The 25,858-nt window shown below is 41.8% G+C and overlaps 1 protein-coding gene across 1 annotated transcript; it reads right to left on the bottom strand.

Annotated features, from left to right (window-relative positions):
* Window positions 1–13,112: 13,112 nt before the first annotated feature.
* LOC145064363 (uncharacterized) lies at window positions 13,113–13,928 on the bottom strand. Its single transcript, XM_079011828.1, has one exon. The coding sequence runs from the start codon at window positions 13,926–13,928 to the stop codon at window positions 13,113–13,115; it is 816 nt and encodes a 271-aa protein (XP_078867954.1).
* Between the last annotated feature and the right edge of the window lie 11,930 nt (window positions 13,929–25,858).

The raw sequence follows: 25,858 nt of genomic DNA, 5'->3' as shown, positions 1-25,858 counted from the left end.
GTTTTTTGGGTATCTTATTTTTAGAGAGAAGAGCTTACCTTGTGACTCTGAGGGTGCATCCTTTTATAACTAGTGCTCTTGCCCAGTCCGTACTAGACAAGATCGCTTTTTGGGGAGACAAGATCAGAGGCGCTGATTGGAAGGTCGTGTGTCCTTAACCGTCAGGGTGCTCTCATTGGCTCTGGCGGTAATGGCCTGAACCCATTGCTTGTCCCCTGATTGTCTCTTTTGTCTTGGAGCTGGGAGCGTTCTTTGGCGGGCAGGAGCTCCTCGCCTGGGCATTCTGTCCCAGGGGCGCTAGCTGGCGCTGAGCCTGCTGGGCTTAGCCTAACTCGAACGCTTGGCACTTCGACAAGGTGCGATTCTATCGTGCTACCTTAGGCACGTCATCAAGTCCCCCAGTTCGGTAGCGGTAGCGTTGCAGCGCAAGTTACGGCGTTCCGGGCTTAACTAGTTTACTCGTGTTAGTTTTTCTTTGCCCATCGTTCCGCCCTTAATGGCGACGTGACTACGCATGATGGCCGGCAGTTACGTCATCGTGTCATACATTTTAAATGCCCTGCCCTTTCCGTTCCTTTATAAAGACACTTATAGGGCTTCTTTTTGCCTTCACTCTTTCTTCATCCCTCTTCGTCTTCCTTTCTCTGTGTTATTCTCCTTTCTCCTCCTCTATGGCAAATCTTCCTGGTATCCTTCCCTCCGCCGCTGAATACCGCCAACTTGAAAAATCATATGGTTTATCTTCTGTGGAGGGTGTGGAGTTTCCTTCTTCGGGTTCTAGCATCTTTTCCCCCCTCCCCCCTTTTGGCAAAATCGGGGTTTACTTGAAAACCCTAGACGCTGGCATCCGTTTCCCGTTAACGGACTTTCAGGATGAAGTTCTGCAGAAGGATGGTTGCAGTTTGCAAATGCTGACCCCGAATGTTTTTAACAAAGAGGTAGCATTCGAGATGATTTGCAGAGCCAATGGCTATCTTCCCGACTATTTTATGTTTAAGTACTTCTTCAGGTTCTGCATCACCGAAGATAAGTGCACCTTTTCAGTCCGGCGAGGAGGACATGCTCTAGTTCCCGACGGACAAACCCCCAAGAACTGGCAGGATAAGTGGCTATGGGTGAACCAAGAACTGGTAGGGCGTGGTCGGTATCTTGAAAATACCTTTGCTGATACTATCCTTAAGCATTTCCCCCACCATCAGGGCGTTGCTGATTACTTAAAGAGTATCCAAGTAACTCCTGAGGACTACTCTGAGGCCCTCCTATCCGGTGTAGGGATGAGTCCCTCCTGGAGGCGCCATGGCAAAATGGCGGTGGTCTTTTGCAACGTCGATGGTAAGTGCCCTGCCTGGCTTTTGATGGGCTTAGAGCATTCTAACACTTCCTAAGTGTACATGCAACCCTAATAAACCTTGGATCTATGTTTGTCTAAATACATGTAAAATTTGGTTTCCAAGGCTCATAATCCTATCTAGCATACATGGGGAACTTTTATCCTAGAAGGATGGCTAGAATTACATACCTTGTAGTTGATTTTGATTCCTTGAAACCTTGAGAGCCTAGCACCCCAAGTGTAATGCCTCAAATGCTTCACACAACACCAAATGCCTTTGGAATGACTTTTGAGAGAATACACACACTTAAAAAACCAGCCCTAGCCCTCTTATCTCTTTGTGTTGCCGATTTTGGTGGAGGAGATGATCCTTATATAGCGTGACACATCTAGGGTTACACCATGTAAAACCTAATGTGTCATGACTCTTCATTTCCATGACCCATGGGTTTGTAACTCCCATGGAGCATCCATGGAGCATCCAATGGGTTTAACCCAACTTGATAATCCATGGAGCCTCTTAGCCCACTATACAAGTTATGAATGATTTACATAATCAACCCATATATTTAATTAGTTATCTTTTGATCACTTAATTAATTCCAAATTAATTCTTGATCAATACTAATTAAATAATACTATTAATATATTAGAACTTATAATATATTAATAAACCACAAGTGTTATTTCTCTCATTTAGTCTATCCAAATGCATGATGTCATGCAACCCAAATGGACCATGCCGGGTCGGGTCGAGTACATACCAGAAATAGTTATGGACTTAGACACCTTATCCAATAACTTTCTCTTTCCCTCTTTTCCTTCCTTCTTTTTTTCTTATATTATTGGTGAATGATACTTCACGTTCTGGCTTTCCCTGGTGTTGAATCCTCTCTGTCTATGGATAAAGTTATGCGGAAACGCTACTGGGGTAAGTTGGAGTGCCGTGAGGTGGATCTAGTTTACCGGCTCCCCCCGCCTCGCCGGGTGGTCCAGCTTGCTTTGACTACTGCCCTTTCTACTTCTCCTACAGGTGAGTCGGCACCGGAGACAAATCCCTTCCATGCTCGCACTATTTCTGCTGTCATGCCCCTGGGTAGTACCTTCTCTTCTTCCATGGAGAATGACGAGGATAGAAAAGAGGGTGTCATTTTTTATGTTCGGTGTATGCAAGTGAAGAGGAAAGATGTTTTGGCCATGGGTAAACCAGTTACCGGCGTACCTAATGTTGCCAAAAGAATTCAGACCAGGCGCAACTTTTCCTGCCTTTTGAATTCTATGGCTTCCATGCCAACCGGCGTGGTTGTGATCCATGATGATGACGCACAACAGTCTGAAGGGATCCCTGGGGCGCGTGATCAGCCCGTTGTTCCATCTATCTCACTTGTACCTATTCCAAGTGTTCCGTTTCTTTCTTCGAAGCTTTCCCCTGTCAAGGATTCTAGCGATCCCGACCAGGCGTCACTTCCTCTGGGCGGTGTTATTGGGGAGAGTTCGGCCACGTCCCCTATCTTTGCCCCATTTTGGAATCTTCACAATGGTTCTCGGTTATCCGTTCATGCCAATGCTCTGGAGTTCTTTCGCCATGCTTTTCCTCCTGCTGCAGTTAGTAACATGGAGGCCATGGGTAACGTTGCTCTTGCCCACAACATGGCTTACACCGCCGTGCAAGCTATGTTTTACCTTGCTGCCGGTTCCCGATGCATCCATTCCCTCAGCGAAATGGAGGCTACTCATGCCACGTGCGAGTCGCATGTGGTAGGGCTGGAACGTCGCGTTGGCGAGCTTAGAGAAGACCTACAACTTTCTGAACAAAAGTGTAAACTCTTTGAGTCTGAGAAGGATATCCTTGACGATGCTAGAGCCGCTTTAGAGGCCAAGGTTGACTCCTTTACTCAAGTGAATGAAGGCTTGATGAATCAAGTCGAGAGTCTCAAACGTGATGCTGCTCATCGTGACAAGTTAATCTCTTCTTTGCAAACGGATGTGGGTGCATCTCTTCGGGATTTGGATTGGTTGGTACGTGTGGGTGTCGTTCATATTGTGGACAAGCTAATTGAGCATCTGGATTTCACGAATGCTGTAACTCTCATTCGGCATGCTGGCTTTGTGGCTGGGATTGAATCTGTTCAAAAAGTGACCGTTGGAGTTGGGTCTGGTGATGCTGGTGCTTGTCTTTCCTCCGTTGGTCCGTGGTTAGTGTGAATGATGCTCTTTTATCGTTTGTGAGTATGGATCATGCGTCTTTATTGGGTTTGGGAGATTTGGATATTGGGGGCCTCCGGGAGTTGTGTTCTTTCTCTGGCTCAGAAGGTACCCTAGAGGGTATGGCGATTCAAGGGGATGAGACTATGCAGGCGATCGAGGGTGATGCTGGTCAGGATGGACAAGATGTTGAGGATGATGGTGACCGCGACATTGGAGTGGGTGATGAGAGTGTGGTGGAGGGAATGGTTGTTGGTGATGGACGCAGTGGTGATGAAATCAAAGATGCTCCGACATAGTGTGCTACCCCTCCTGGGGCGTGAAAATATTCTCTATGGTTGTTCTAGTTTCCTTTCGTTGTTTTTTTCCCTTTCTTATTTTTTTTACTAGCTTTGGGCATGTGATGTATGCGCTTTGCTAAAACTTTATCTTTTGTTGTATGTAAAAACGTTTTGTGTGCTGGGTGTCCAGCTACATGCTCTAAGCATTGCTTTCTCTTAACAATATTTTGATAAACTAAGCATTTTGTTTTGCCCACATTAGCATCGACACGCTAAGTGTCAAGGCTGGTTTCTCTAAGCACTCGACAATAAAATTTAACGCGTTAAGTATTTTAAACATTTAATAAGATTTAATACACTGAGTATTAAAATTTGGTATATCAACCATTCGATTACATTGACCATGGGTTCCAATACACTAAGTATGAGAATCATGTCACTAAGCATGAGTACACTAAGTACTTAAAAATGTGGTATACTAAGCATGACACTGGGAAACTGGGGCTGTTTGTCACTTCGCACTTAAAAGAAAAACTTCTTCAAGTTTTTGGCATTCCATGTTTTTGGTATCCGCCTCCCTTCCACTGTTTCCAACACATATGCGCCATTCCTATTTGCTTCTATGACCTTATATAGGCCCTCCCATACTAGGCCCAACTTGCCTTGAGGTTGGGTTCAGCTTTCCTCGTTCCTTCTTAGCACATACTCGCCTATTCTGAACGCTTTCTCCTTTACCCTCTTATTGTAATATCTTTCTGTTAGACGCTTATACGCAGCTTGGCGTATCTCCGACTTCTCGCGTCTCTCTTCGAGGACATCCACATTCAACCTTAAGTCTTGGGCACTGCTTTCTTCATCCTCATTAATGGCTCTTAACGTGCCAACCGTTATTTCCTTGGCGAGTACAGCCTTCGTCCCATATGTTAGGCTAAACGGGGTTTCTCGTGTGTTTGTTTGTGGGGTGGTTCTGAATGACTACAACATTGTCGGTATCTCCTCTGCCCAATTCCCCTTTGCTTTGCCCAACCGTTTCTTGATCCCATTCACAATGGTTCGATTAGACACTTTTGTTTGCCCATTAGCCTGTGGGTGCGCCACTGATGTGAACCGTTGGTTTATCCCTTTACTGGCGCACCATTCTCTGAAAGGATTTTCAGCAAATTGTAGGCCATTGTCACTAACGAGCACCTTAGGCGTTCTGAACCTTGTCATGATATTCTTGTTGGATTAGTGTCTAAGTCCATAACTATTTTGGTATGTACTTGACCCGATTATGAGCATGGTCCTTTTGGGTTGCCTTCACCATAGCAATATGTAGGATGATTTAAGGAGAGAAAGGTTTAAATATGATTTATTAATATATTATGAGAATAATATATTAAAGGAGAAATCATATTGTTTAATTAATATTAGTCAAGAATTAATTGTTAATTAATTTTGTGGCTAAAAGAGATTAATTAAACTTAGGGGACTGTAGTTGTAATTATAAGATAATTATAATTGGGCTATGGATCACCTGATAATATATAGGTTGGACGAATTCTATGGGAGGCCCATTAGAAATCGTCCAAGGGATATGTTTAAGGAGTCCATGGGCTGCTTAGGGCCTAAGCAGTCAAATTAGGGTTTCCTAGTTGTAAACCCTAATAGCCTACATGTATATAAAGGGCCCCTATGCCCCAAAAACGTGGACAAGTCTTCCATTAGGGTTTCCAGCCGTTTTTGGTGCCTCCCCTTTCTTCTCCTCTTCATCCAAGTTGTATATGGTGTTTGTGACTCCATTAGAGGTGCAACACTTGAGGCACTAAGCTTTCTAAGGCCAATTCAAGCAAGGAATTGATTGTTATTGCTATATAACAATCAAAGGTAATTCTATAAACCCTAATTCAGTTCATAATATGTTAGATCTAAGTTTATTAGTCTTGGATTCAAAGCATGTACAATAGAGAAACCTAGATCCAAGCATTAGGGTTTGTATGAGCACATAGGATTGTTCTTATGCATAAAACCCATCAGTGGTATCAGAGCCTTGATTGGTTTCAGTTGTATGTGATGCTTAACTGCTTTATTTGCTGGAAAATCGATTTTTAGCCTCTGCCCGACCTGACTCGGCGAGTCAATGGAGAACTCGGCGAGTCTGTCCCTGACTCGGCGAGTCCAGTCCCTGACTCGGCGAGTCCAGGGGTCAGACAGAGGGAATTCCGGGTTTTTGCTGCTGTTTTGCCTTGGATTTGATACCTAATTCGTTTTTTGAAGTTAAAATCCGAATTTTATCTTAAATTAGTGATTATCCTTGCAAAAACAATAGATAATTTCAAATCTTTTAAATATTGGTTGTTTATATGATAAATATGGATTATTTCAAATTATTTGGTAATTATCTAATGACTAAAATAAGATTAGGTCAAATATAGATAATGAATAAATTAATTGTTTAACTTATATTATTTGTTATTTGATCCTTGTGATGTGAAAAAGTTTCAATTGCACCCTTTAGGTTTTATAGTTTAAATTTGAACTTAAAGGTTTCGTTTATGAAATTTAAATAAGTTAAACCCTAATGTTTTGAAATGTTTCAAAACTTTCCCTCAAGTTTTGGAATTTTAAATTTGATTAAAAGTTTAATTTTGAAATGCCAAATTCTAAAACCCTAGTAATTTGAAAAGTTCAAATCACACCCTTATGGTTTTTATTAATTAATTAAAGTGTATAGTTAAAAGTGATTTAATAAACCCATAAAGTTTTTGGTTTACATTTAATTAAATTAAAAGTATAATTTACTAAATTAAACCACCTAGTATTTTAAAAGTGTAAAATACACCCTATACTATATATAACATTAAAAGTTTAGTATTATATATGTATGAGTAAACAGTCAGTCTTACCGTTAGTAGGCCTCATTCACGAAGCTGGTCTATAAGGGGTGTTTAAGGAAATTGTCTATAAAATGGCGATTGAATGGGTATCCACTCTTACCCACCGCACTCTTGACTAGTGGAGGGTCGTTAGCCGAACGGGTAGGATAGGACAGTAACCTTCCATTATAAGTATAATGAAGTACAAAGTAACTAAATGCTTTTTCAAATTCCCAAATCATAGTTACTTTAGGCAAAATGTGAAATTGCATGCTAACCCATGGAATTACACTTCGTACCCTTGTCGAACGTTAGTGGAGCGTGTGTGGTTAACCGGCACACTAATTTGGGGATGACATTGGTGGCGGAGGGTGGCTCAATGCTTATCGTAGATCAATGGAGCGTGTGTGGCTAACCGACACATTGATTAGGTGATTGTAACATTGGGTGCACCACGTGATTCGTATGGTTATTCACACCTTGTTTGTGATCCTCGGCATCCCAGTCACAAATAGTAGGGCATAATCGAGATTAAACATGCCATTGCAAAGTTCAATGAATCTCAAAAGATCTAGGAGTTTCAATTCATTTAAAACTTAAACTTCTTTTTCGTTTTTTATGGTGGAAATTGGTCATTTACCTACCTTCAAATATTCTGCAACTAGATTACGGCATCCCTCTTCTAGGTTGTAGAGTATTGTGTTGGATCCTAGCTTGATGTATCATTTGGGTGTTACATCAAGAATTCTAATCAACTTAACTTGAATTTTCTCCTGTTTTGTAGATGTCTGAATCTTACAATGGTCTTCCCAAATCCTTTGGAACAAGCTTTCCAAATGAAGATGACGTTCCGAGATATGATCAAGGAAATGAAAGTCATGCTTCACTTCCTCCACCTCCTCCAATTGTTCTCCCCGACCCACAAGTTCAAAGGCTTGAAAAGTTCAAGCTCACACAAGCCCTTTTGGCGAGTAAACACGAAGATGGGAAACCTGTGTGTGCACACGTCTTAGAGATGAAGTCACACATTGATAGGTTAAGCATGTTGGGTGTCGAGATTTCAAGTGAGTTGGCTGTTGACTGGGTTCTTCAGTCACTTTCTGAATCATATAGTGAGTTTGTTAGAGAGTACTATATGATGGACCACGACGTGACCCTAATTGATCTCACCTATTTGCTTATAGCTGCTGAATCAGCAATGATTTGGCGTGCTGGTCTAGCAAATTTGTCTAGTGAATCAAACTCCCAAACTTCAATGGACACTGGCAACATTGGAAGTCCAGAAAGAACTAAGTCTGTGATTGTCCGATGTGCTGTGCCAAAGGAGTCCATTTGCTTTTATTGCCAAAAGAAAGGGCATTGGAGACGAAGTTGCCCTAACTACCTGAGAGATCTAAGAGATGGGAGAGTCAAGACGTATGGCTCTGCTTCAGGTAAAATCCATTATCTAACTCTTTTGAGTTCCTATTCTAGATTCTTAATACATGATGTGATAAGATTACATTTTGATGTTTTGTAGGATCGAAGAAAAGAGAGGAAGCTTGAGGGAAGAAGTGAGCTGAATCTAATCATGAAGAAATGGATTTCGATCGCATTACTTGAAGAATGGATTCTTGAGCTACTACTTGGAGTTAGAATAGATTGTTAAGAAATATGTAATAACATTGTTTTTCAATTGAATTGCATTGTAAGGACAAATTTTTTCCGCAATAAAATGAATTTTGATTTTATCTTATTTATTTATCCTTGTGATGGCATGTATGAAAAATTGATGTTTGAATGTTTCTATTATTAGCAATAATGGATTTGATTCTTAATTGTGTTATTTGTGGAAATGTCAAAAGTTTACCAAATAGGGAGAGTTTCTCATCGCCCAAGTTTCAAGTGGACAGAAACTTGGAATCATGCAATGTGTATTGTATGATGAATGAAAAACTTTCACATTTGGGAAACTTAGACTAATTCTTTGGCAAAGTGTCAATTGAAGGACTAGGAGATCGAGTACACTAGGTCGTACGTTGATCAAGTCTACCACAAGAGTGACAAAGATATTCGTCATGATTTGCTAAAGTTTAGTAAATATGGTTATACTTATAAGATTGAGTATAATTCTAAGTTAACTGAAATAGTTTCAATCAATAGCAGAACGAATAAGAAGAATCAAGAAGGCAGAAAGATAAAAGTTTCTCTTTTCTAAGAAGAAGGGAGAGTACCTTTTATTGTGTGTTATGATAAGTATTAAAGATTAAGAACCATGTCTCAATAGATCCTCTAAGTGAGTCTTAGTGCAATTGCATGTCTAAGAAGAGGAATCAAGTATTGAAGAAATGGTTAAATCAATAAGTCAATCATACTTCGTTCCAATATCAAGTCTTAGAGTCAAGATTGTGACATTGAGTGAAAAGTCTTAAGTAGGTTTATAACACTCATCAAATGTGGAATTTGGAAAAAGTTTTCTTATTCTTGCACATTTGAAATTGGTAAGTTGTGTTGTCTTGGATAAGACAAAGACCAACTAGGACCAATTGTGTGAAGTGTTTCGTCTTGATAAGAACTGCACTAACTCTTGAATATTTGGTTTGTCAAGAAATGTTTCTTGACAGGAGAATCTTATATGACAAGGAGTCAGTGGGAGTCTTAATGGTCTTGAAAATTTTCAAGAACAAATCAAGAATAAACCTTATCAATCATCACTAGCACACGACTTGAGGTTTACAACCTATCGTGCTGACATTATTTTGTTTCTTTGCCATTCCAATTGAGTTAATTATGTATGTGAGTTCTATGAGTACTCATTTGAATGCATACTAGAGCCTTAGTCGATGGAAAGTACATTGATATGTAAGGACAAGTTACTAAACTACTTGGAAGACATGGTGGGCACTCGTGTTACCATAGGGAAAGAAATCAAGATTAACAAAGTTCAGTCCATATGAGTTTGGATTTGTCGTAAACCTTGGTTTTGGCAAATTCACATGGATAGGAACTCATACACCATAAAATCTAAGTGTCATAAGATTCCCTCCTTCATGAAAATGACTGTGAGGAAATACTTTCACTAAGAGAGGTTTTAAGAAGATAGCAATTGTGAAAATTGTATTCTCACATTCGCTTATGGTTACGGCATCCCTTTCCATAGTTCGAATTGTGAGATTTGGCAATTAGTTTGAACATTTGGAACTTAGTAACATAAATTCTAAATTACTTAAACACACATATGAGCTATCTAAGGTGAAGGTGTATAAGTTTAAGAAGCTTAGATAAAGGCTTATCGAAGCATCTGATATTAGAAATATGAATTTCAGAAATTCAATAGGCTATGTTTTCTGGAAGTTCATTTGTTTTGTAAATACATGTCAAAGCTAGTGGGAGCATAAGTGTTATGCTTATATGATAATAATCATCATGATAGTGGGAGCATAAGTGTTATGATTATTATGACAAGTATTAATTATAGAAAAACAAAGATTCAATTTGCAAAGTTGCAAAGTTGTTTTGATATAATTAAGGGAGAGAATATTATACTTCGTTTCAAAATCTGAAGCTTAGATTGAGAAATTTTAATATTTTTAGTCAAAGGATACATTGTGTGTTCTTAAAATTCGATTATGATTACAGCATCCCTCTTCATAGTTCGAATTGTGAGAACATGACACATAAAATATTATGGCAAAAGATTGGTAAAGTATCATATCTTTATGTAAGACATTATGCATCGTGTCCCATATGCTTCGGGTATATGATCGATTGCAAATGCTATAATATTTTACCATTCTAAAATTTTCCAAATGCCTAGCGCATTAAGAGGGAAAAAGGACTAGAATTGGTTTTGACTAAAATAATTAAACAACTATCAAAGGACGATCCAAAGTTCGCTGAGGATTTGTCGCTTGTGAGTAGTTGGAAGTATGGTATTGAATGGACCATATCGACATTATTATGAATAGATAAGATTCTATTAAGAATGAGTTGTTATATGGCAAATGTGGAAATGTTTCCATATTGGGAATTGGATATTGAGAATCTATGTCTAGATTAGAAACTTTTATGCAAGAAGGATGTTCAAAGGAATGTACTTTGAATGTGAGACTTCACGTCTATGGAATTGTCTTGTAACAATTTCTAAGAAAGTAATTTGTAATTTCATTAGCCAAGTCTTTGTGACTTTTGTGCTATGACTTTACGAAAGGATCGTTGCGAAAAATGTTATAATCTAGCATATTCTAGTAGTGGCAAGAACCTTGTGTTCTTACACTAACAATGGGGATTAAGGAATTGTGAAATGAGCATCATTGAAAAGGTTTTTCAATTGATCTATTTCACAAAGCATGGACCATAGGAAACAAAGTGTGCATGCTTAGAGCATGGGACAATTGTTGTTGTAATTCAAGTAATAAGTTGATTTTCTGAAACAGTAAATGATGAAAATGAGTAATCAATATGGTGGTTAAATAGAAGTGTTTTATTTACTCTCACATGTTTGAGGCCATATAAGATTAAGTATTATTGTTATGTTTCAATTTGCATGTTTTGACTTCCAGAATAACTAGGTTATTCAAACATCCACAGTCGATCATACGTTGGAAGTAAGTATGAAGGAAGACTGTCATGAAGAGTCTGTAGATTGTCTGAAAGGTTTAGACATAGCACAAGTTTGCTGCAGAGTTCATGAGTGCTTTGATAAGATTAGAGTATTGGACTAAACCCACGCTCGCTTGGATCACTTCATGGTTTTATCACGAGTGATTAGTGAGACGATAATATTGTATATTCTTGAAACCGAGACGTGTGAGTTGTTATTTGTTGGTCGGTTACACATTGATAATAAGTAAACGCACCAGTAACTTGGTGTTATAAAACTTATTATTGTGTGTAATTCGATTAGTAAATTCAAGCGAGCATTTGAGTCGAAGTTTATCCATTCCTTTTACTCAAAGTAGGATAAAAGCGATATCTGTGGGCCTCTCGATGATTTAGTGATGACACCTAAGCGCTTGGCCAAGCCGGGACTAAGTTGATGTGTTTAATTGTAGTCTGTTATCAGTCATCATAAATCGGAAGTCGGGAAATAGTATAGAGAGAATGATTGAAATTCATGTCTTATGTCTATACGATATCTTGAGAATGGAGGTATATATAATCCCTTATCTAGAGGACACGCTATCTGATAAGATCAGAGTTGACAGCGGCTTTTAAAAGCTACGATTGCTGATCAGGTTCTGAAGTCATACGGAAAATAGTTATTAGACTTATCCAAGTGGGAGACTGTTGGATTAGTGTCTAAGTCCATAACTATTTTGGTATGTACTTGACCCGATTATGAGCATGGTCCTTTTGGGTTGCCTTCACCATAGCAATATGTAGGATGATTTAAGGAGAGAAAGGTTTAAATATGATTTATTAATATATTATGAGAATAATATATTAAAGGAGAAATCATATTGTTTAATTAATATTAGTCAAGAATTAATTGTTAATTAATTTTGTGGCTAAAAGAGATTAATTAAACTTAGGGGACTGTAGTTGTAATTATAAGATAATTATAATTGGGCTATGGATCACCTGATAATATATAGGTTGGACGAATTCTATGGGAGGCCCATTAGAAATCGTCCAAGGGATATGTTTAAGGAGTCCATGGGCTGCTTAGGGCCTAAGCAGTCAAATTAGGGTTTCCTAGTTGTAAACCCTAATAGCCTACATGTATATAAAGGGCCCCTATGCCCCAAAAACGTGGACAAGTCTTCCATTAGGGTTTCCAGCCGTTTTTGGTGCCTCCCCTTTCTTCTCCTCTTCATCCAAGTTGTATATGGTGTTTGTGACTCCATTAGAGGTGCAGCACTTGAGGCACTAAGCTTTCTAAGGCCAATTCAAGCAAGGAATTGATTGTTATTGCTATATAACAATCAAAGGTAATTCTATAAACCCTAATTCAGTTCATAATATGTTAGATCTAAGTTTATTAGTCTTGGATTCAAAGCATGTACAATAGAGAAACCTAGATCCAAGCATTAGGGTTTGTATGAGCACATAGGATTGTTCTTATGCATAAAACCCATCAATTCTTCCATACAAACTTTATCATGTGCCTTCCTGTTAGGCATACTAGTGGTTCTGCTTCCATCCATTTTGTGAAATAGTCTACTGCCACCACCATGTATTTTAGCTTCCTAGGTGTTCTAGGAATCGGCCTACAATGTCTATGCCCCATTGGTAGAACGGCCATGGGATGGATATGTTCTGCAGTGGTACCGGCGGGTTTTCTTGGACTGGAGCGTAAGACTGGCATTCCCCACACTTCCTAGTCACCCCCAACGCGTCTTGGTGTATAGTGGGCCAGTATATTCCCATCCGGAGCACTTTACCCGTTAAAGCTCTAACTCCCTCATGTGCGCCCGCCTGGCCTGTGTGTGCTTCCTGTAGCGCCTCCATCCCTCTGGCCTAATCTACACATTTCAACCAGGGTGCCGTAAATCCTTTTCGATACAGCTCCCCGTTTATCAACGCATACGAGGGTGCCTTTATACGTATTTTCTTGGCTTCACTGTGGTTTTCTGGTAGTATTCCCCTTTGCAAATACTCCATGAATGGTGTCATCCATGTGGGCCCAGTGGTTGTCAAGGTATTTACCTGCCGCTCATCAATACTTCTTTCACTGAGTACTTCTACCAAAACCTTCTTTGATAGATGATCGAAACATGTAGATGCCAACTTGCTTAAAGCATCTTCCCTTTTGTTCTCGCTCTGAGGTATCTGCTTGATCATGAACTGTCTGAAGGATTGGATTAGCTGTCTCACCATTCTCACATACCTCTCCATTCTCTGATCTCTTGTCTTAAAACTTCTGTTAATTTGGTTCGCGGATAATCTCGAATTTGTTAGGGCTGTCATAGCCTTCGCACCCATTTGTTTGGCTAAGCGTAACCCTACGAGCAAGGCTTCATACTCCGCCTCATTATTTGAGGCGTGGAAGTCGAAACGAAGGGCATAAGTCACTTCCTCTCCCACTAGGCTAGTTAGGATTAAGCCTACCCCTGAACCTTCCCTGTTGGATGCCCCATCGGTATACAACGTCCATGAGTCTTCGTTGGCCAAGACCTCCTCTACTGCCCAGATTCTTTCCTTGGCTGGGTTTCCTTCGTCTAGAATTTCGAGCAACAAATCAGCCAATGTTTGCCCCTTAATTCTTGTCCTTGGGCGATAGTTGATATCATGCTCTCCTAGCTCAATTGCCCACTTTGCTAACCGGCCCGACATTTCTGGTTTGAGCAATATCTGTTTGATGGGACAATTTGTTAGCACCTCAATTTGGTGCGCTTGGAAGTAACGCCTCAAACGTCGCGCCGCGTAGATGAGTGCCAAGAATAGCCTTTCCAGGGTGGGGTAATTGAGCTCAGGGCCTTGTAATTCCCTACTCACGAAGTATACCAGCTTCTGCTCTCCTTCCCCTTTCTACGGTTAACACTAAGGATATCGCTTCGTTTGAGGTCGAGAGGTACATTTGTAGTGTTTCCCCTGGGATGGGACTGGCTAATGTGGGCAGATTGTGTAGTGCTTCCTTGATCTTCTGGAGCGCTTCTTCCGCCGCGGCTGTCTAGTGAAAGTTATTCTTTTCAATGCAACCTTTCAGTGTGTGGAATAATGGCATGGCCTTGTCAGCTGATTTCGAGATGAACCTACTCAGCTTCGTGAGTTTCCCATTCAAACCTTGTGCGTCTCTGAGGGTGCCTGGGGGTGGTATCTCCATAAAATCGTCTACTTTAATTCGACTAGGCTGGATGCCCTGTTTGGTAACATAGTATCCCAAGAACTGTCCTTCTTCTACCCCGAATGTGCATTTAGCCGGATTCAAATTCATTTTGACCATTTCTAGCGTACGGAAGGTCTCCTCGATGTCTTGCAACATTTTGCTTTCATGGGAGCTCTTAATCACCATATCGTCGACATATACCTCGATATTCCTCCCAATTTGCTTGGTGAAAACCGAGTCGACTAGGCGTTGGTATGTAGCTCCCGCGTTTTTCAATCCGAAAGGCATCTTGGTGTAACAAAAGGTGCCATGATCTGTGTAGAAAGCTGTTTTTTCTTCGTCATGCTCGCTCATCAAAATCTGATGGTATCCCTTATATGCATCTAGGAAACACTTTAGCTTAAACCCTTGCAGAGACTCCACTTTCTGGTCAATCTATGAGAGGGGATAGCAGTCCTTGGGACACGCTTTGTTCAAGTCTAAGAAGTCAATGCACATACGCCATGACCCGCCTTTCTTGCGTACCATAACCGGATTAGCAATCTAGGTTGGGAAAACTGCTTCCCTTACTATTCCGGCCTCCGCCAGCTTAGCTACTTCTGCATTAATTTGCCTGTTGCGGTCCCCTTCCTGGACCCTTTTCTTCTGCTTCACTTCCTTTGTCCTTGGCTTGATTGCTAGTTTGTGATCAATGACCTTAATATCTACCCCCCATGTCTGTAGGGTTCCATGCAAATATGTGCTTGTACCATTTGAGTAAGTCAACTACTGCTTCTCTTATGTGACCTGGATGGTCGTGACCGCTGTTGATCGGTTGATCAAGGTATCCTTCGTTGATTATTTCGTTTCCTCTTGCTGGGTCTTGTCGCGGTTTCTTTGTTTCCTTAGTCATCTCCGTTGGCTTCATGACCGTAAAGCACTACAATTCCCTGGGAGGGGTGGCAAGTACTGTGGTTGGGCCCGCCGAAGTGTCAAACTTCAGGATTCCATGCATGGTCGATGTGACTGCTCCTAGCTTTAGGAGGTCCGTTCTTCCCAAGATAATGTTATGCTCTGCCGAATGTCGAATGACCACGAAGTCGATTAGGACCGTCTTCTTTCGTTTTTTATCGTGGCTGGTGATTGTCAGGGGGAGGTGAATCGTGCCCAGCGGACACAAGGTTTTGGCCGATGAATCTGACCAGTCTCCCCGCCGTGGGTCTCAAGTTGTTTTTCCAACGATCTGGGAGAAACCGTAAACAGTGCTCATACATTATGTCTGCCAAACTCCATGTGTCGACGTAGTCTCTGTGTATGGTTACATCCTTGATGGAGGCTTGGATTACCAATGGGTTATCACCTCTCCATCCTTCTGGACGGGGGTCTTGCACAGAGAACGTGAGCGTTCACCTCGGGGGCCCATGGACCCATCGGTTTGGAAATTGTGATTCCCTACTTCTTTTGTTACGTATCATGAATATTTCCTTAGGTTGAACTCCTTCTCGAGGCGCATTCTTGGCGTTTTCGGCATCAAATTGGGCACGCAGGCTCTGTGCTATTTCCACCAAGTCGCCTTTGAGCTGCTTTTCCTCCATTTCATTCTTGAGTATCGAACAACTAGCAGTGTCGTGTGTCTTGCTCTTGTGGTATTCGCAATACCGACTCTTGGGTGACTTGGCTGGTTGTTGTTTTTCTGATACTGTATACACCTCCGGTCGACGACTCCGTATGTCTTCTCTATCGAATGGCCGAAATCTCGCCTGGGGCCTCCTTACCTGGCCAAAGCACCTGCCTCCCCCTCGAAAGTCCGTGTGGATTGGATTGTGGCGTTTGGTCGTCATAGCGTTTAGGTATGCTTGTTTTGCTGCTTCGCCTTCTTCCTTCCTCAGATATCGTTCTACCCTCTCTTTTAACTCGACCCTCGTTTGGGGTTTCTTACCCATGAGCTTTTGTGACAAAGGGCCTGCTAAAAGTCCCCACGTGAAAGCACCAGCTATGAGTCCCTCGTCGTGTCCCGACACATCTAACGTGGCGTTTATGAACCTGGTGAAATACTCTCCTACAATTTCACCCTCCTTTTGCTTGCAGCCTATTATGGAATGAGAATCTCCTTTGTACTTTCGTAACTGCATGAAGTTAGTAAGGAATAAGTATTTAAGTTGCACGAATTTGGAGATGCTGCCTGGACGCAACATCTTGAACCATGTGCCCGCGTTGCCATCAAGGGTCGTCGGGAAATATGTGCACCAGAACCTCTCGTCAAGCTTCAGAGACGTAATTGTCCACTCATACGTGTCGATGTGGCTGTCTGGGTCGCTAGTGCCATTATAGGTCTTGAGCGTTAGCAGTTTGGCCGTGTTTGGTATTTCGTAATCTAGCAACTCTTTGACAAACAGGGATGTAACGCTGCGGAAAAGGCAGTCTTGGGTTGGAACGGTTGATGTGCCTTGCGACTGGTGTTGGAGGTTCAAACCATATGACGACGATGCATGGTAGCCTGGACTTGGTCCGTAGAAGGGGTGTTGTTGGAATGGCAACTGGAGAGAATAGCCGGAGGAGAAGAGGTGTATTGGCGTAAAAGGGCTGACTGTCGGGGCCTTTTGGAGGTTACGGTTGGAAGCAATGGTTGGTCCAGTCCAAGTGCCCGCCATCGAGTAGATAGGTGGTGTATGGGCTACCATAGTCTGCGCCAGTGGGGGGAAGGAAAGCATTGTGCCCGTTCCACCCGTCACCTAATTGAACGGTGGCACTGAAAACTGCGGATGAATGTTGAAAACTTGGCTTGGTGGTAGCATCATTGAGTGAACCAGTGGTGGTTTCTGCGTCGGTGCTACAAAGAATGGTGGCATCTGAATGGATGTGGTTTAGAGTAACCCTGCCAAAGTTGTTCTCGGTTGGTGAGTTGCCAGTTCCGAGGCGGTGTTAGTGGTTATCGTATAGCTTCCCTCACCTAGGGTCGCTCTGTTGACCGTCGTGGGCGGCAGTGTTTCGTCCAACTTTGCCATGGAGCGTATGGGACTAGCATGATGGCTATCGTGTCCATCGTTGCCGTCGGACACCATTGATTCTTCAGCCTTTTGCTTTTAGTTTGTGTTCTTCGTCTCACAAACGGATGGCGCCAAATGATGTGACCTAGCTTCAACTGGATTAGCGCTATTGAATCAGGTTCCTCGTCTTCTCTACAAGATCACAAGAAAGAAAGGCCGTCAGCCGTTTTCTGGGAGGGTGCTCCTGGAAGAACGCTCCAACGGTCAAGTTAGAGGGTATCTAGGGTTTTTTGGGTATCTTCTTTTTAGAGAGAAGAGCTTACCTCGTGAGTCTGTGGGTGCATCCTTTTATACCTAGCGCTCTTGCCTAGTCCGTACTAGACAAGATCGCTTTTTGGGGAGACAAGATCAGAGGCGCTGATTGGAAGGTCGTGCGTCCTTAACCGTCAGGGCGCTCTCATTGGCTCTGGCGGTAATGGCCTGACCCCATTGCTTGTCCCCTGATTGTCTCTTTTGTCTTGGAGCTGGGAACGTTCTTTGGCGGGCGCGAGCTCCTCGCCTGGGCATTCTGTCCCAGGGGCGCTAGCGGGCGCTGAGCCTGCTGGGCTTAGCCCGACTGGAACGCCCGACGCTTCGACTAGGTGTGATTCTATTGTGTTGCCTTAGGCACGTCATCAGTTGGAATGCGAGAACAAGTCTTTGGTGTCAGGGAAAATGATGTTGGAGGATATGCGTGGTGTTTTGGAAGGGCATGTGGAGTCTCTAACACAGGCCAATGAAGGCCTGATGATTCAGAACGAGAGTTAGGAGCGGGATCTTGCTGACCGTGAATGGGAATTGGATGTGTTGAGGGGAGATCGTACCTTCAAGTTGCTTTTGTGCGCATAATGGATAAACTTCTTGAGCATCCCGAATTTACAGGTGGCATCACTCGAATCTGCCATGCTGCCTTTGTTGCTGGGGAGGAGTCTGGCTGGGCGAATTTGAAGGCTCAAGTTGATGCTGGGACGTATGATCCTTCGGCCAGAGATTCCCGGTCTAGTCATTCTTCAGCGTTGGAGGATGCTTTATTGGCTTTTGTAAATATTGACTTTGCAGGTTTGCTTGGGCTAGGTTAGTTGGGTATGGATGAAGGGCATTGGTTGCTTTTGATGAGGACGAAGAAGTTGCAGGTGTGTTGGGTGTGGGGGCAGGTGGTGTTGTTGAAGGCGGTGTTGGCGGTGGCGGTGCTGGTGCTGGTGATGTTGGTGGTGGTGATGTTGGCGGTGTTGTGTAAGGTTGTTTGTGGCTGCTCCTTTGGAGCATGAAAAGTGTTATTAAGACTTTTGTTTCAGTTGCATAGCCTTTAGTGCTCCTGTGTTGTTTTATGGCCTTTGAGGCTTTTGGTGTACCAAACAATGTGACTTGTTTTGGGATGCTGTTGTGTCAATGCTTTTATGTCGATTATTGCAAACCTGCTATGTAGGTTGACTTTCTTTTCCTTTTTTCACATATATATATATATATATATATATATATATATATATATATATATGTCTGTGCATGCGTGTGTGTTGTGCATCTTGGATTCTGTAACGGTATTAAATTTTCAAAGCAATTTTTCGTTTTTCAATCACAATAAAACTCATATAATATTCCCAGAATCTCATGTTTATCAAATGTCATCACAATAGAACATATCCCAGAATCTCAAAACATAATCTTCTGCCAGTGTGTATGAATCATGTCGGCGCCTTCCCGCGATCCTCGGTAGTTCCTGAAACACATATCACATAACTCGGTAAGCATAAATGCTTAGTGAGTTCCCCAAAATACCACATACAAAAAATTCACCACTCGAGGCTATACTATGTAAGGCCCTCTGGCCCATGTGTCTCAGCGGGACCCTCCAGTCCCGTAGCTCGTTGGACCCTCTAGTCCGGTCTAGCTCGTTGGACCCTCTGGTCTAGTCTGGTTGAGCGTTCCAGCCTCATAAATCGTTGGACCTTCCGGTCCGGTCTACAATAACACATAGCATAATATCACATAGACAAGATGCATAACTCAAGTAAGCACATAAGACCTTCCGGTCACACATAAATACCACTCTAGGTAACGTATAGTGAGAAGACTTACCTCGGGAAATCTCGGAAAGTCTCGAACTCGAAATACCGATCTAGCCTCCGCCTAATCACATAAAGTAATTTACCTCTAATTAACAACGATTCTTAAAGGCTAGACTAATCCCTTCCTATAATCTCTTAGAAGGGGAAAAGACCATTTTACCCCTCCAATAGTCCAAATCTCCAATTGTTTACCAAACGCTAAAAGTCAACGAAAGTCAACAGAGGGCAGTATGCGGGGCATACCAAATCTATACGAGAGGCGTACCCCGGCTATCCAGAATCGAGGATCTCAACCCCTAATTGGATCTAGAACATGCATTGTATCCAAGACTTTCAATACTAGATCTAATGTAAACAATTGAATCTAATCATATGAATATGGATCTAGAACAATACCTTGGATTACTTGCTTGATACTTCTTCTTCTTGGAGCTTAGAGTCACAATTGTCACTCCTCTAATGGCTTACAAACACCAACTAGCAAGAGAATGATCTTGAGAGAGAGAGAGAGAGATAGATGAGGGTGAGAAATCGGCTCTAGGGTTCCTTGCCTTGCATGAGTGCCGATTTCCCTCACCCTAAGGATCTATTTATACTATGAGCTACTAGGGTTTCACCTTTAACCCTAATTGAATAGCTTAGGCCCTAAGCAACCCAAGATCCTCCTAGATACTAGGCTTGGACGATTTTATGGTCCTCCAACCCTAAAATCCGTCCACCCTTATATCATAAGGATACATAGCCCAAAACACAACTATCACACATTTGACACTTTATGCCCCTTTATTCAATTAACCTCTTTAAGTCACCAAATTAATTCTTAATTAATATATGACTTATATTAATCAAATAACATTATTATTCCTTTAATATATTAACAATAATATCTCTTCTCTATTAACAAATCATCCTGTCAAGTTGCTATGGTGAAGGCAACCCAAAAGGACCATGCACAACCGGGTCAAGTACTTACCAAATATAGTTATAGACTTAGACACTAATCCACCAGTCTCCCACTTGGATAAGTCTAGTAACTATATATGCAAACACAATCCGATTAGCAATCGTAGCTCTCAAAGACGCTGTCAAACTCTGATCTTTATAAGTATCCTGTCCTTTAGATAAGGGATCGTATAGTCCTCTGTTCAGATATTATGCGGACAATCTTATGGAACTTATTGTCTAGCAGTTGGTTTCTCGATTCAGATTCATTTGACATAGAACTTAATTGAACACATCAATTCAGTCCTGACCGAGCCCGACACATAAGTCAAATCAAATCATCGAGGGGCCCTGATATTGCTTTTACCCTCTTAGGATAAAAGTAACAGATAAACTTCGACTTATATGCATTTACTATTTACTAATCAACCATACACAACAACGCGTTTTATGACATCAATTTACTAATGTGGTTTCGCATTATCAATGCACAACCAATTAAACCATATATCTTGGTTTTAAGACCATATGATATTATCGTCTTGCGATCACTTGTGTCTCATTCCATAAAGTGACTCCAACAAGCGCGGGTTTATTCCAATGCTCAAAACTTAAGCACTCATGAACGTTGTAGCAAACTCTTGCTATGTCTAATACCTTTTAGACAATCTACACACCAACTAATGACAATCTTCATTCATACCTACTTCCAACATATGAACGATTGTGGACCATTCGAATAATTTGATTATTCTTAATAACTCAATTATTCAGGAAGTCAAAACTGCAAAGTGAAACAATAGTTAAACAATTAACATAAGACAGTAGCTTTACTTATAAATAATACTCCTTTATTTAATCATCAAATGTCAATTACATTTATCTATTACATGTTTCCAAAACTATCTAATCTAAACTAATATCGTCTTTCAGCCCAATGCTCCTAGCGTGCTGCAAATGCTTAACCCTGCTCATTCCCTTCATAAGCGAATCTGCTGGGTTATCCTCTGACGATACCCTCTTTACTACGAGGTGTCCTTCTTCTACTCGATGTCTAATAAAGTGATATTTTATGTCGATATGCCGAAATCTACCATGATCCCTCGGTTCCTTGGTCAAGGCAACTGCTCCTTCATTATCACAGAAAATCTCCATAGGCTCCTTTATGGTAGGCACAACTCCAAGATCACCAATGAAGTTCTTCAACCACATCGCATCCTTTGACGCTTCGCTCGCCGCAATGTACTATGATTCGCACGTTGAATCAGCTACGGTTTCTTGTTTGGAACTTTTCCAAGTCCCTGCTCCTCCATTAAGGGTAAAGACCCAGCCTGACTGCGAACAGTAGTTGTCCCTGTCGGTTTGGAAGCTTGCGTCACTATACCCTCGCACCTTTAAGTCATCACTCCCTCCGAGGACTAAGAACCATTCCTTGGTCCTCCGAAGGTACTTAAGTATATTCTTGACCGCAATCCAATGAGCTTTGCTCGGGTTCCCTTGATATCTACTGACCATGCTCAAATCAAAGGCCACATCAGGGCGAGTACAACTCATAACGTACATGATTGAGCCAACTGCGTATGGTACTCAGATCATCTCAGCTATCTCGGCTTCTGTACTCGGACTTTGAGTCTTACTCAATTTGACATTACTCTGTTTCGGTAGTTCTCCCTTCTTCGAGTTTTGCATAAAAAAACGATTTAGTACTTTATCCAAGTAAGTATTCTGACTAAGTCCTATTAGTTTCTTACTTCGTTCTCTCACTATCCTTATTCCCAAAATATAGGAAGCCTCTCCGAGGTCCTTCATAGCGAAGCACTTCCCGAGCGAGGACTTAACCTCCCGCAAAATCGGGATGTCGTTTCCTATGAGCATTATGTCATCGACATACAAAACGAGGAAGCTAACTATACTCCCACTGGCCTTGACATATACACATGATTCATCTTCACTTCGCACAAATCCAAGCTCTTTGAATTTCTTATCGAAGCAAAGATTTCATCTGCGAGATGCTTGCTTAAGTCCATAAATGGACTTCTCAAGCTTGCACACTCTATTGGGATGCTTCGGATCGACGAAACCCTCTGGCTGAGCCATGTAAACATCCTCAACCAACTTCTCATTAAGGAAAGCGGTCTTGACATCCATCTAGCATATCTCATAATCATGAAATACAGCAATGGCTAGCATCACCCTAATAGATTTTATCTTAGCAGCTGGTGAGAAGGTCTCATCATAGTCAACTCCGGGAGTTTGAGTAAAGCCCTTCGCCACCAATCGTGCCTTATACGTGTACACATTCCCATCCACGTCGGTCTTCTTTTTGAAGATCCATTTGCACCCAACCGTCTTACGTCCGGGCACATTGTCAACCAAATTCCAAACTTGGTTGTCATACATGGACTGAATCTCACTGTCCATCGCCTATTTCCATTTTACAGACTCTGGGCCTGCCATGGCTTCCTTATAACTATTAGGTTCATCTAGATTTATTAGTTACTATCACTAATATACGTGTCCCCTTCAGTAGTAATATGAAAACCATAAAACTGGGGTTGAACTCTAACTCTTTCGGAACGTCTAAGAGGTAAGGACTCGTCAATCGGTTCAACCGGAGTTTCCTCCTCGGGTTGAGCGCCAGTGTTAGAGGTTCCTTCATCACTCGACTCTTGAATCTCTTCAAGATCGATTTGCCTCCCACTGTCCCCTTGGCTTATGAGTTCTCGCTCTCGGAAAACCCCTCTCCTCGCAATGAAGACAACATTGTCACTCGGTCTATAGAAGAGATATCCAAAGGATCTCTGCGGGTAGCCGATGAAAATACATCGCTCACTACGAGGTTCGAGTTTGTCGTAAGTTTCTCATCTTACGAAAACTTCACAACCCCAAACCTTGATATGTGCCAACGAGGGAGCTTTCCCTGTCCACATCTCGTGAGGTGTTTTGGCAACCTTCTTTGTAGTGACTCGGTTAAGGATATGGGCGGCAGTCTCTAACGCATACCCCTAGAATGAGATAGGTAGTGAAGCACGACTCATCATAGAACGAACCATGTCTAACAGGGTTCGATTACGCCTTTCTGCCACACCATTCAACTGCGGTGTCCTAGGCGGCGTCAATTGCGAAATGATTATGCATTCTTTGAGATAGTCATGGAATTCAAGACTTAGGTACTCTCCTCCTCGATCGGATCAAAGCATCTTGATTTTCCTGCCCAATTGATTCTCCACATCATGTTTGAACTCTTTGAACTTTTCAAACGTTTCTGACTTGTGCTTGATTAAGTAAATATACCCATATGTACTATAATCATCGGTGAAAGTCACGTAGAAGCAGTTCCCATCCTTTTTGGTGGATCTAAATGGCCCACACACGTCGGTATGTATGAGATCCAATAAACCCTCACCCCTCTCACAAGTGCCAGTGAAGGGTGATTTGGTCATCTTTCCAAGTAAACAAGATCGCATGTGTCATCTTCCCTAAGGTCGAATGACTCCAACACTCCATCCTTTTGTAGTTGGGCTATGCGCTTCTTGTTGACATGTCCAAGACGACAATGCCACAAGGATGCTCTATCCATACTATTGGAAGAATCCATACACAACACATCATTTCCTAGGTTATCTACAACCATAACAGTTCCATAAATTCCATTACAAGGCATTGCTTCAAAATATAAAACACCATTTAGATAAGCATAAATCGAACCATTCTCATTATTAAACGAATATCTAAATCCTTGTCTAAACAAACCATGAAAAGAAATGATGTTTCTTGCCATATTTGGCGAGTAGCAACAATTATTTAAATCTAAGTTCAATCCATTACTAAGCACTAAAGAATACACTCCAATCTTGATAACAGGTGACGATCTTCTGTTCCCCATTATTAGATTTATTCTTCCAAGCTCCATTTCCCTATTTCTTCCTAGTCCCTGCAAATCAGAACAAATGTGGTAACCACACCCTGTATCAAGAACCCAAGAAATAGCATGAGATGAATCATTAGATTTAATTGTGTATATACCTGCAAAAGATGGCTTGATCTTTCCATCCTTGATGGCTTGCAGATATTCCGGGCAGCTTCTCTTCCAATGCCCTATTTTGTGGCAATGATGGCACTCTGCCTCCTTTGGGTTAGGGTTGGGCTTAGTAGGATCAACCTTGGTCCCACTAGAAGAGGAACCATCTTGGGACTTTCCCTTGCGGTGGTTCTTCGAAGAAGCCTTCCTCTTCTTGCCCCTGCCCTGCCCAATAGCCAAAATAGGAGCAGCGGATGGATTGGGAGTTGGTGCAACAGACTTGTCCTTTAGGTTGCTCTCAGCAGTCCTTAGGAGCCCTTGGAGTTTGCTTAGGGTGACCTCTTCATTGTTCATGTGGTAGGTCATCCTAAATTGGTTGTAGCATGAGGGAAAGGAGTGAAGAACAATGTCGATAGCCAAATCTTCCGCAAAGTTGACATTCAACTTGCGAAGATGATCGACATACCTTTTTAATTTTTGCAAGTTCACGGTTAGAGACTCTCCACTTCCCATTTTAGCAGTGATCATATTCATTATGATCTCATAGCGCTCTCGCCTCGCGCTTTGGTGATATCTCTCCATCAAGTCTAGATGCATCTCATAAGGATACATGTCCTCATAGGACTTTTGGAATTCGGAGTTCATTGTGGCTATCATGATGCAATGGACTTTCGTTGCATCACGTTCATGTGTCTCAAAGACAACCATTTCTTCGGGAGTAGCAGTTTCTGGATTGATCTTCTCGAGCTTCTCATCGAGAACATACTCCTTGTCCTCGTAACGCGCGATCATGCAAATGTATCTTATCCATTCGCTAAAGTTCAATCCATCAAAAGTCACTTTTTGACAAAGACTCATTAGCGTGAATGAGCTAGCAGCAGTGTTGTTTGCGTTAGACATCTACAAATAGAAAGGAACAAAGTTGATTAGAATTAAGTCCCTAATTAACACCCAAAATGAAAATTTAGGGCTAGGACCCAACAACATTATTTACACATTAGAAAATGGATACCGTGATCCAACATGTAAATAATTTGGAGGTAAGTGAATGGCGATTCACTAATTCTTCACCATGAAAAACATAAGCTTTAAGTTTTAAATGTATTGAGAATTCATAGATTCTTTGAGATTCATTGAACCTTTCAATGGCATGTTTAAATCTAGATATGCCCCTCTAGTTTGTGACTGGGATAACGAGGATCACAAAGCGGGTGTGAATAACCATGCAAATCTACATGGTGTCTTCATTGTTACAATCACCTATTCGATGTGCCGGTAAACCACACACGCTCCACCGAACTATGACAAACAATGAATCACCCTTTTTCCACCTTTACTTAGAACCAATTAGTGTGCCGGTTAACCACACACGCTCCACTAACTTCTTAGCAAGGGTGCAAAGT

This window comes from Lactuca serriola, chromosome 7, assembly GCF_051521515.1.
Source record: "Lactuca serriola cultivar US96UC23 chromosome 7, Lser_US96UC23_V15, whole genome shotgun sequence".
In the NCBI taxonomy this organism is placed as follows: Eukaryota; Viridiplantae; Streptophyta; class Magnoliopsida; order Asterales; family Asteraceae; genus Lactuca; species Lactuca serriola.
The sequence above is the reverse complement of the archived record's forward strand: the minus strand, read 5'-3'. Positions and strand labels throughout refer to the sequence as shown.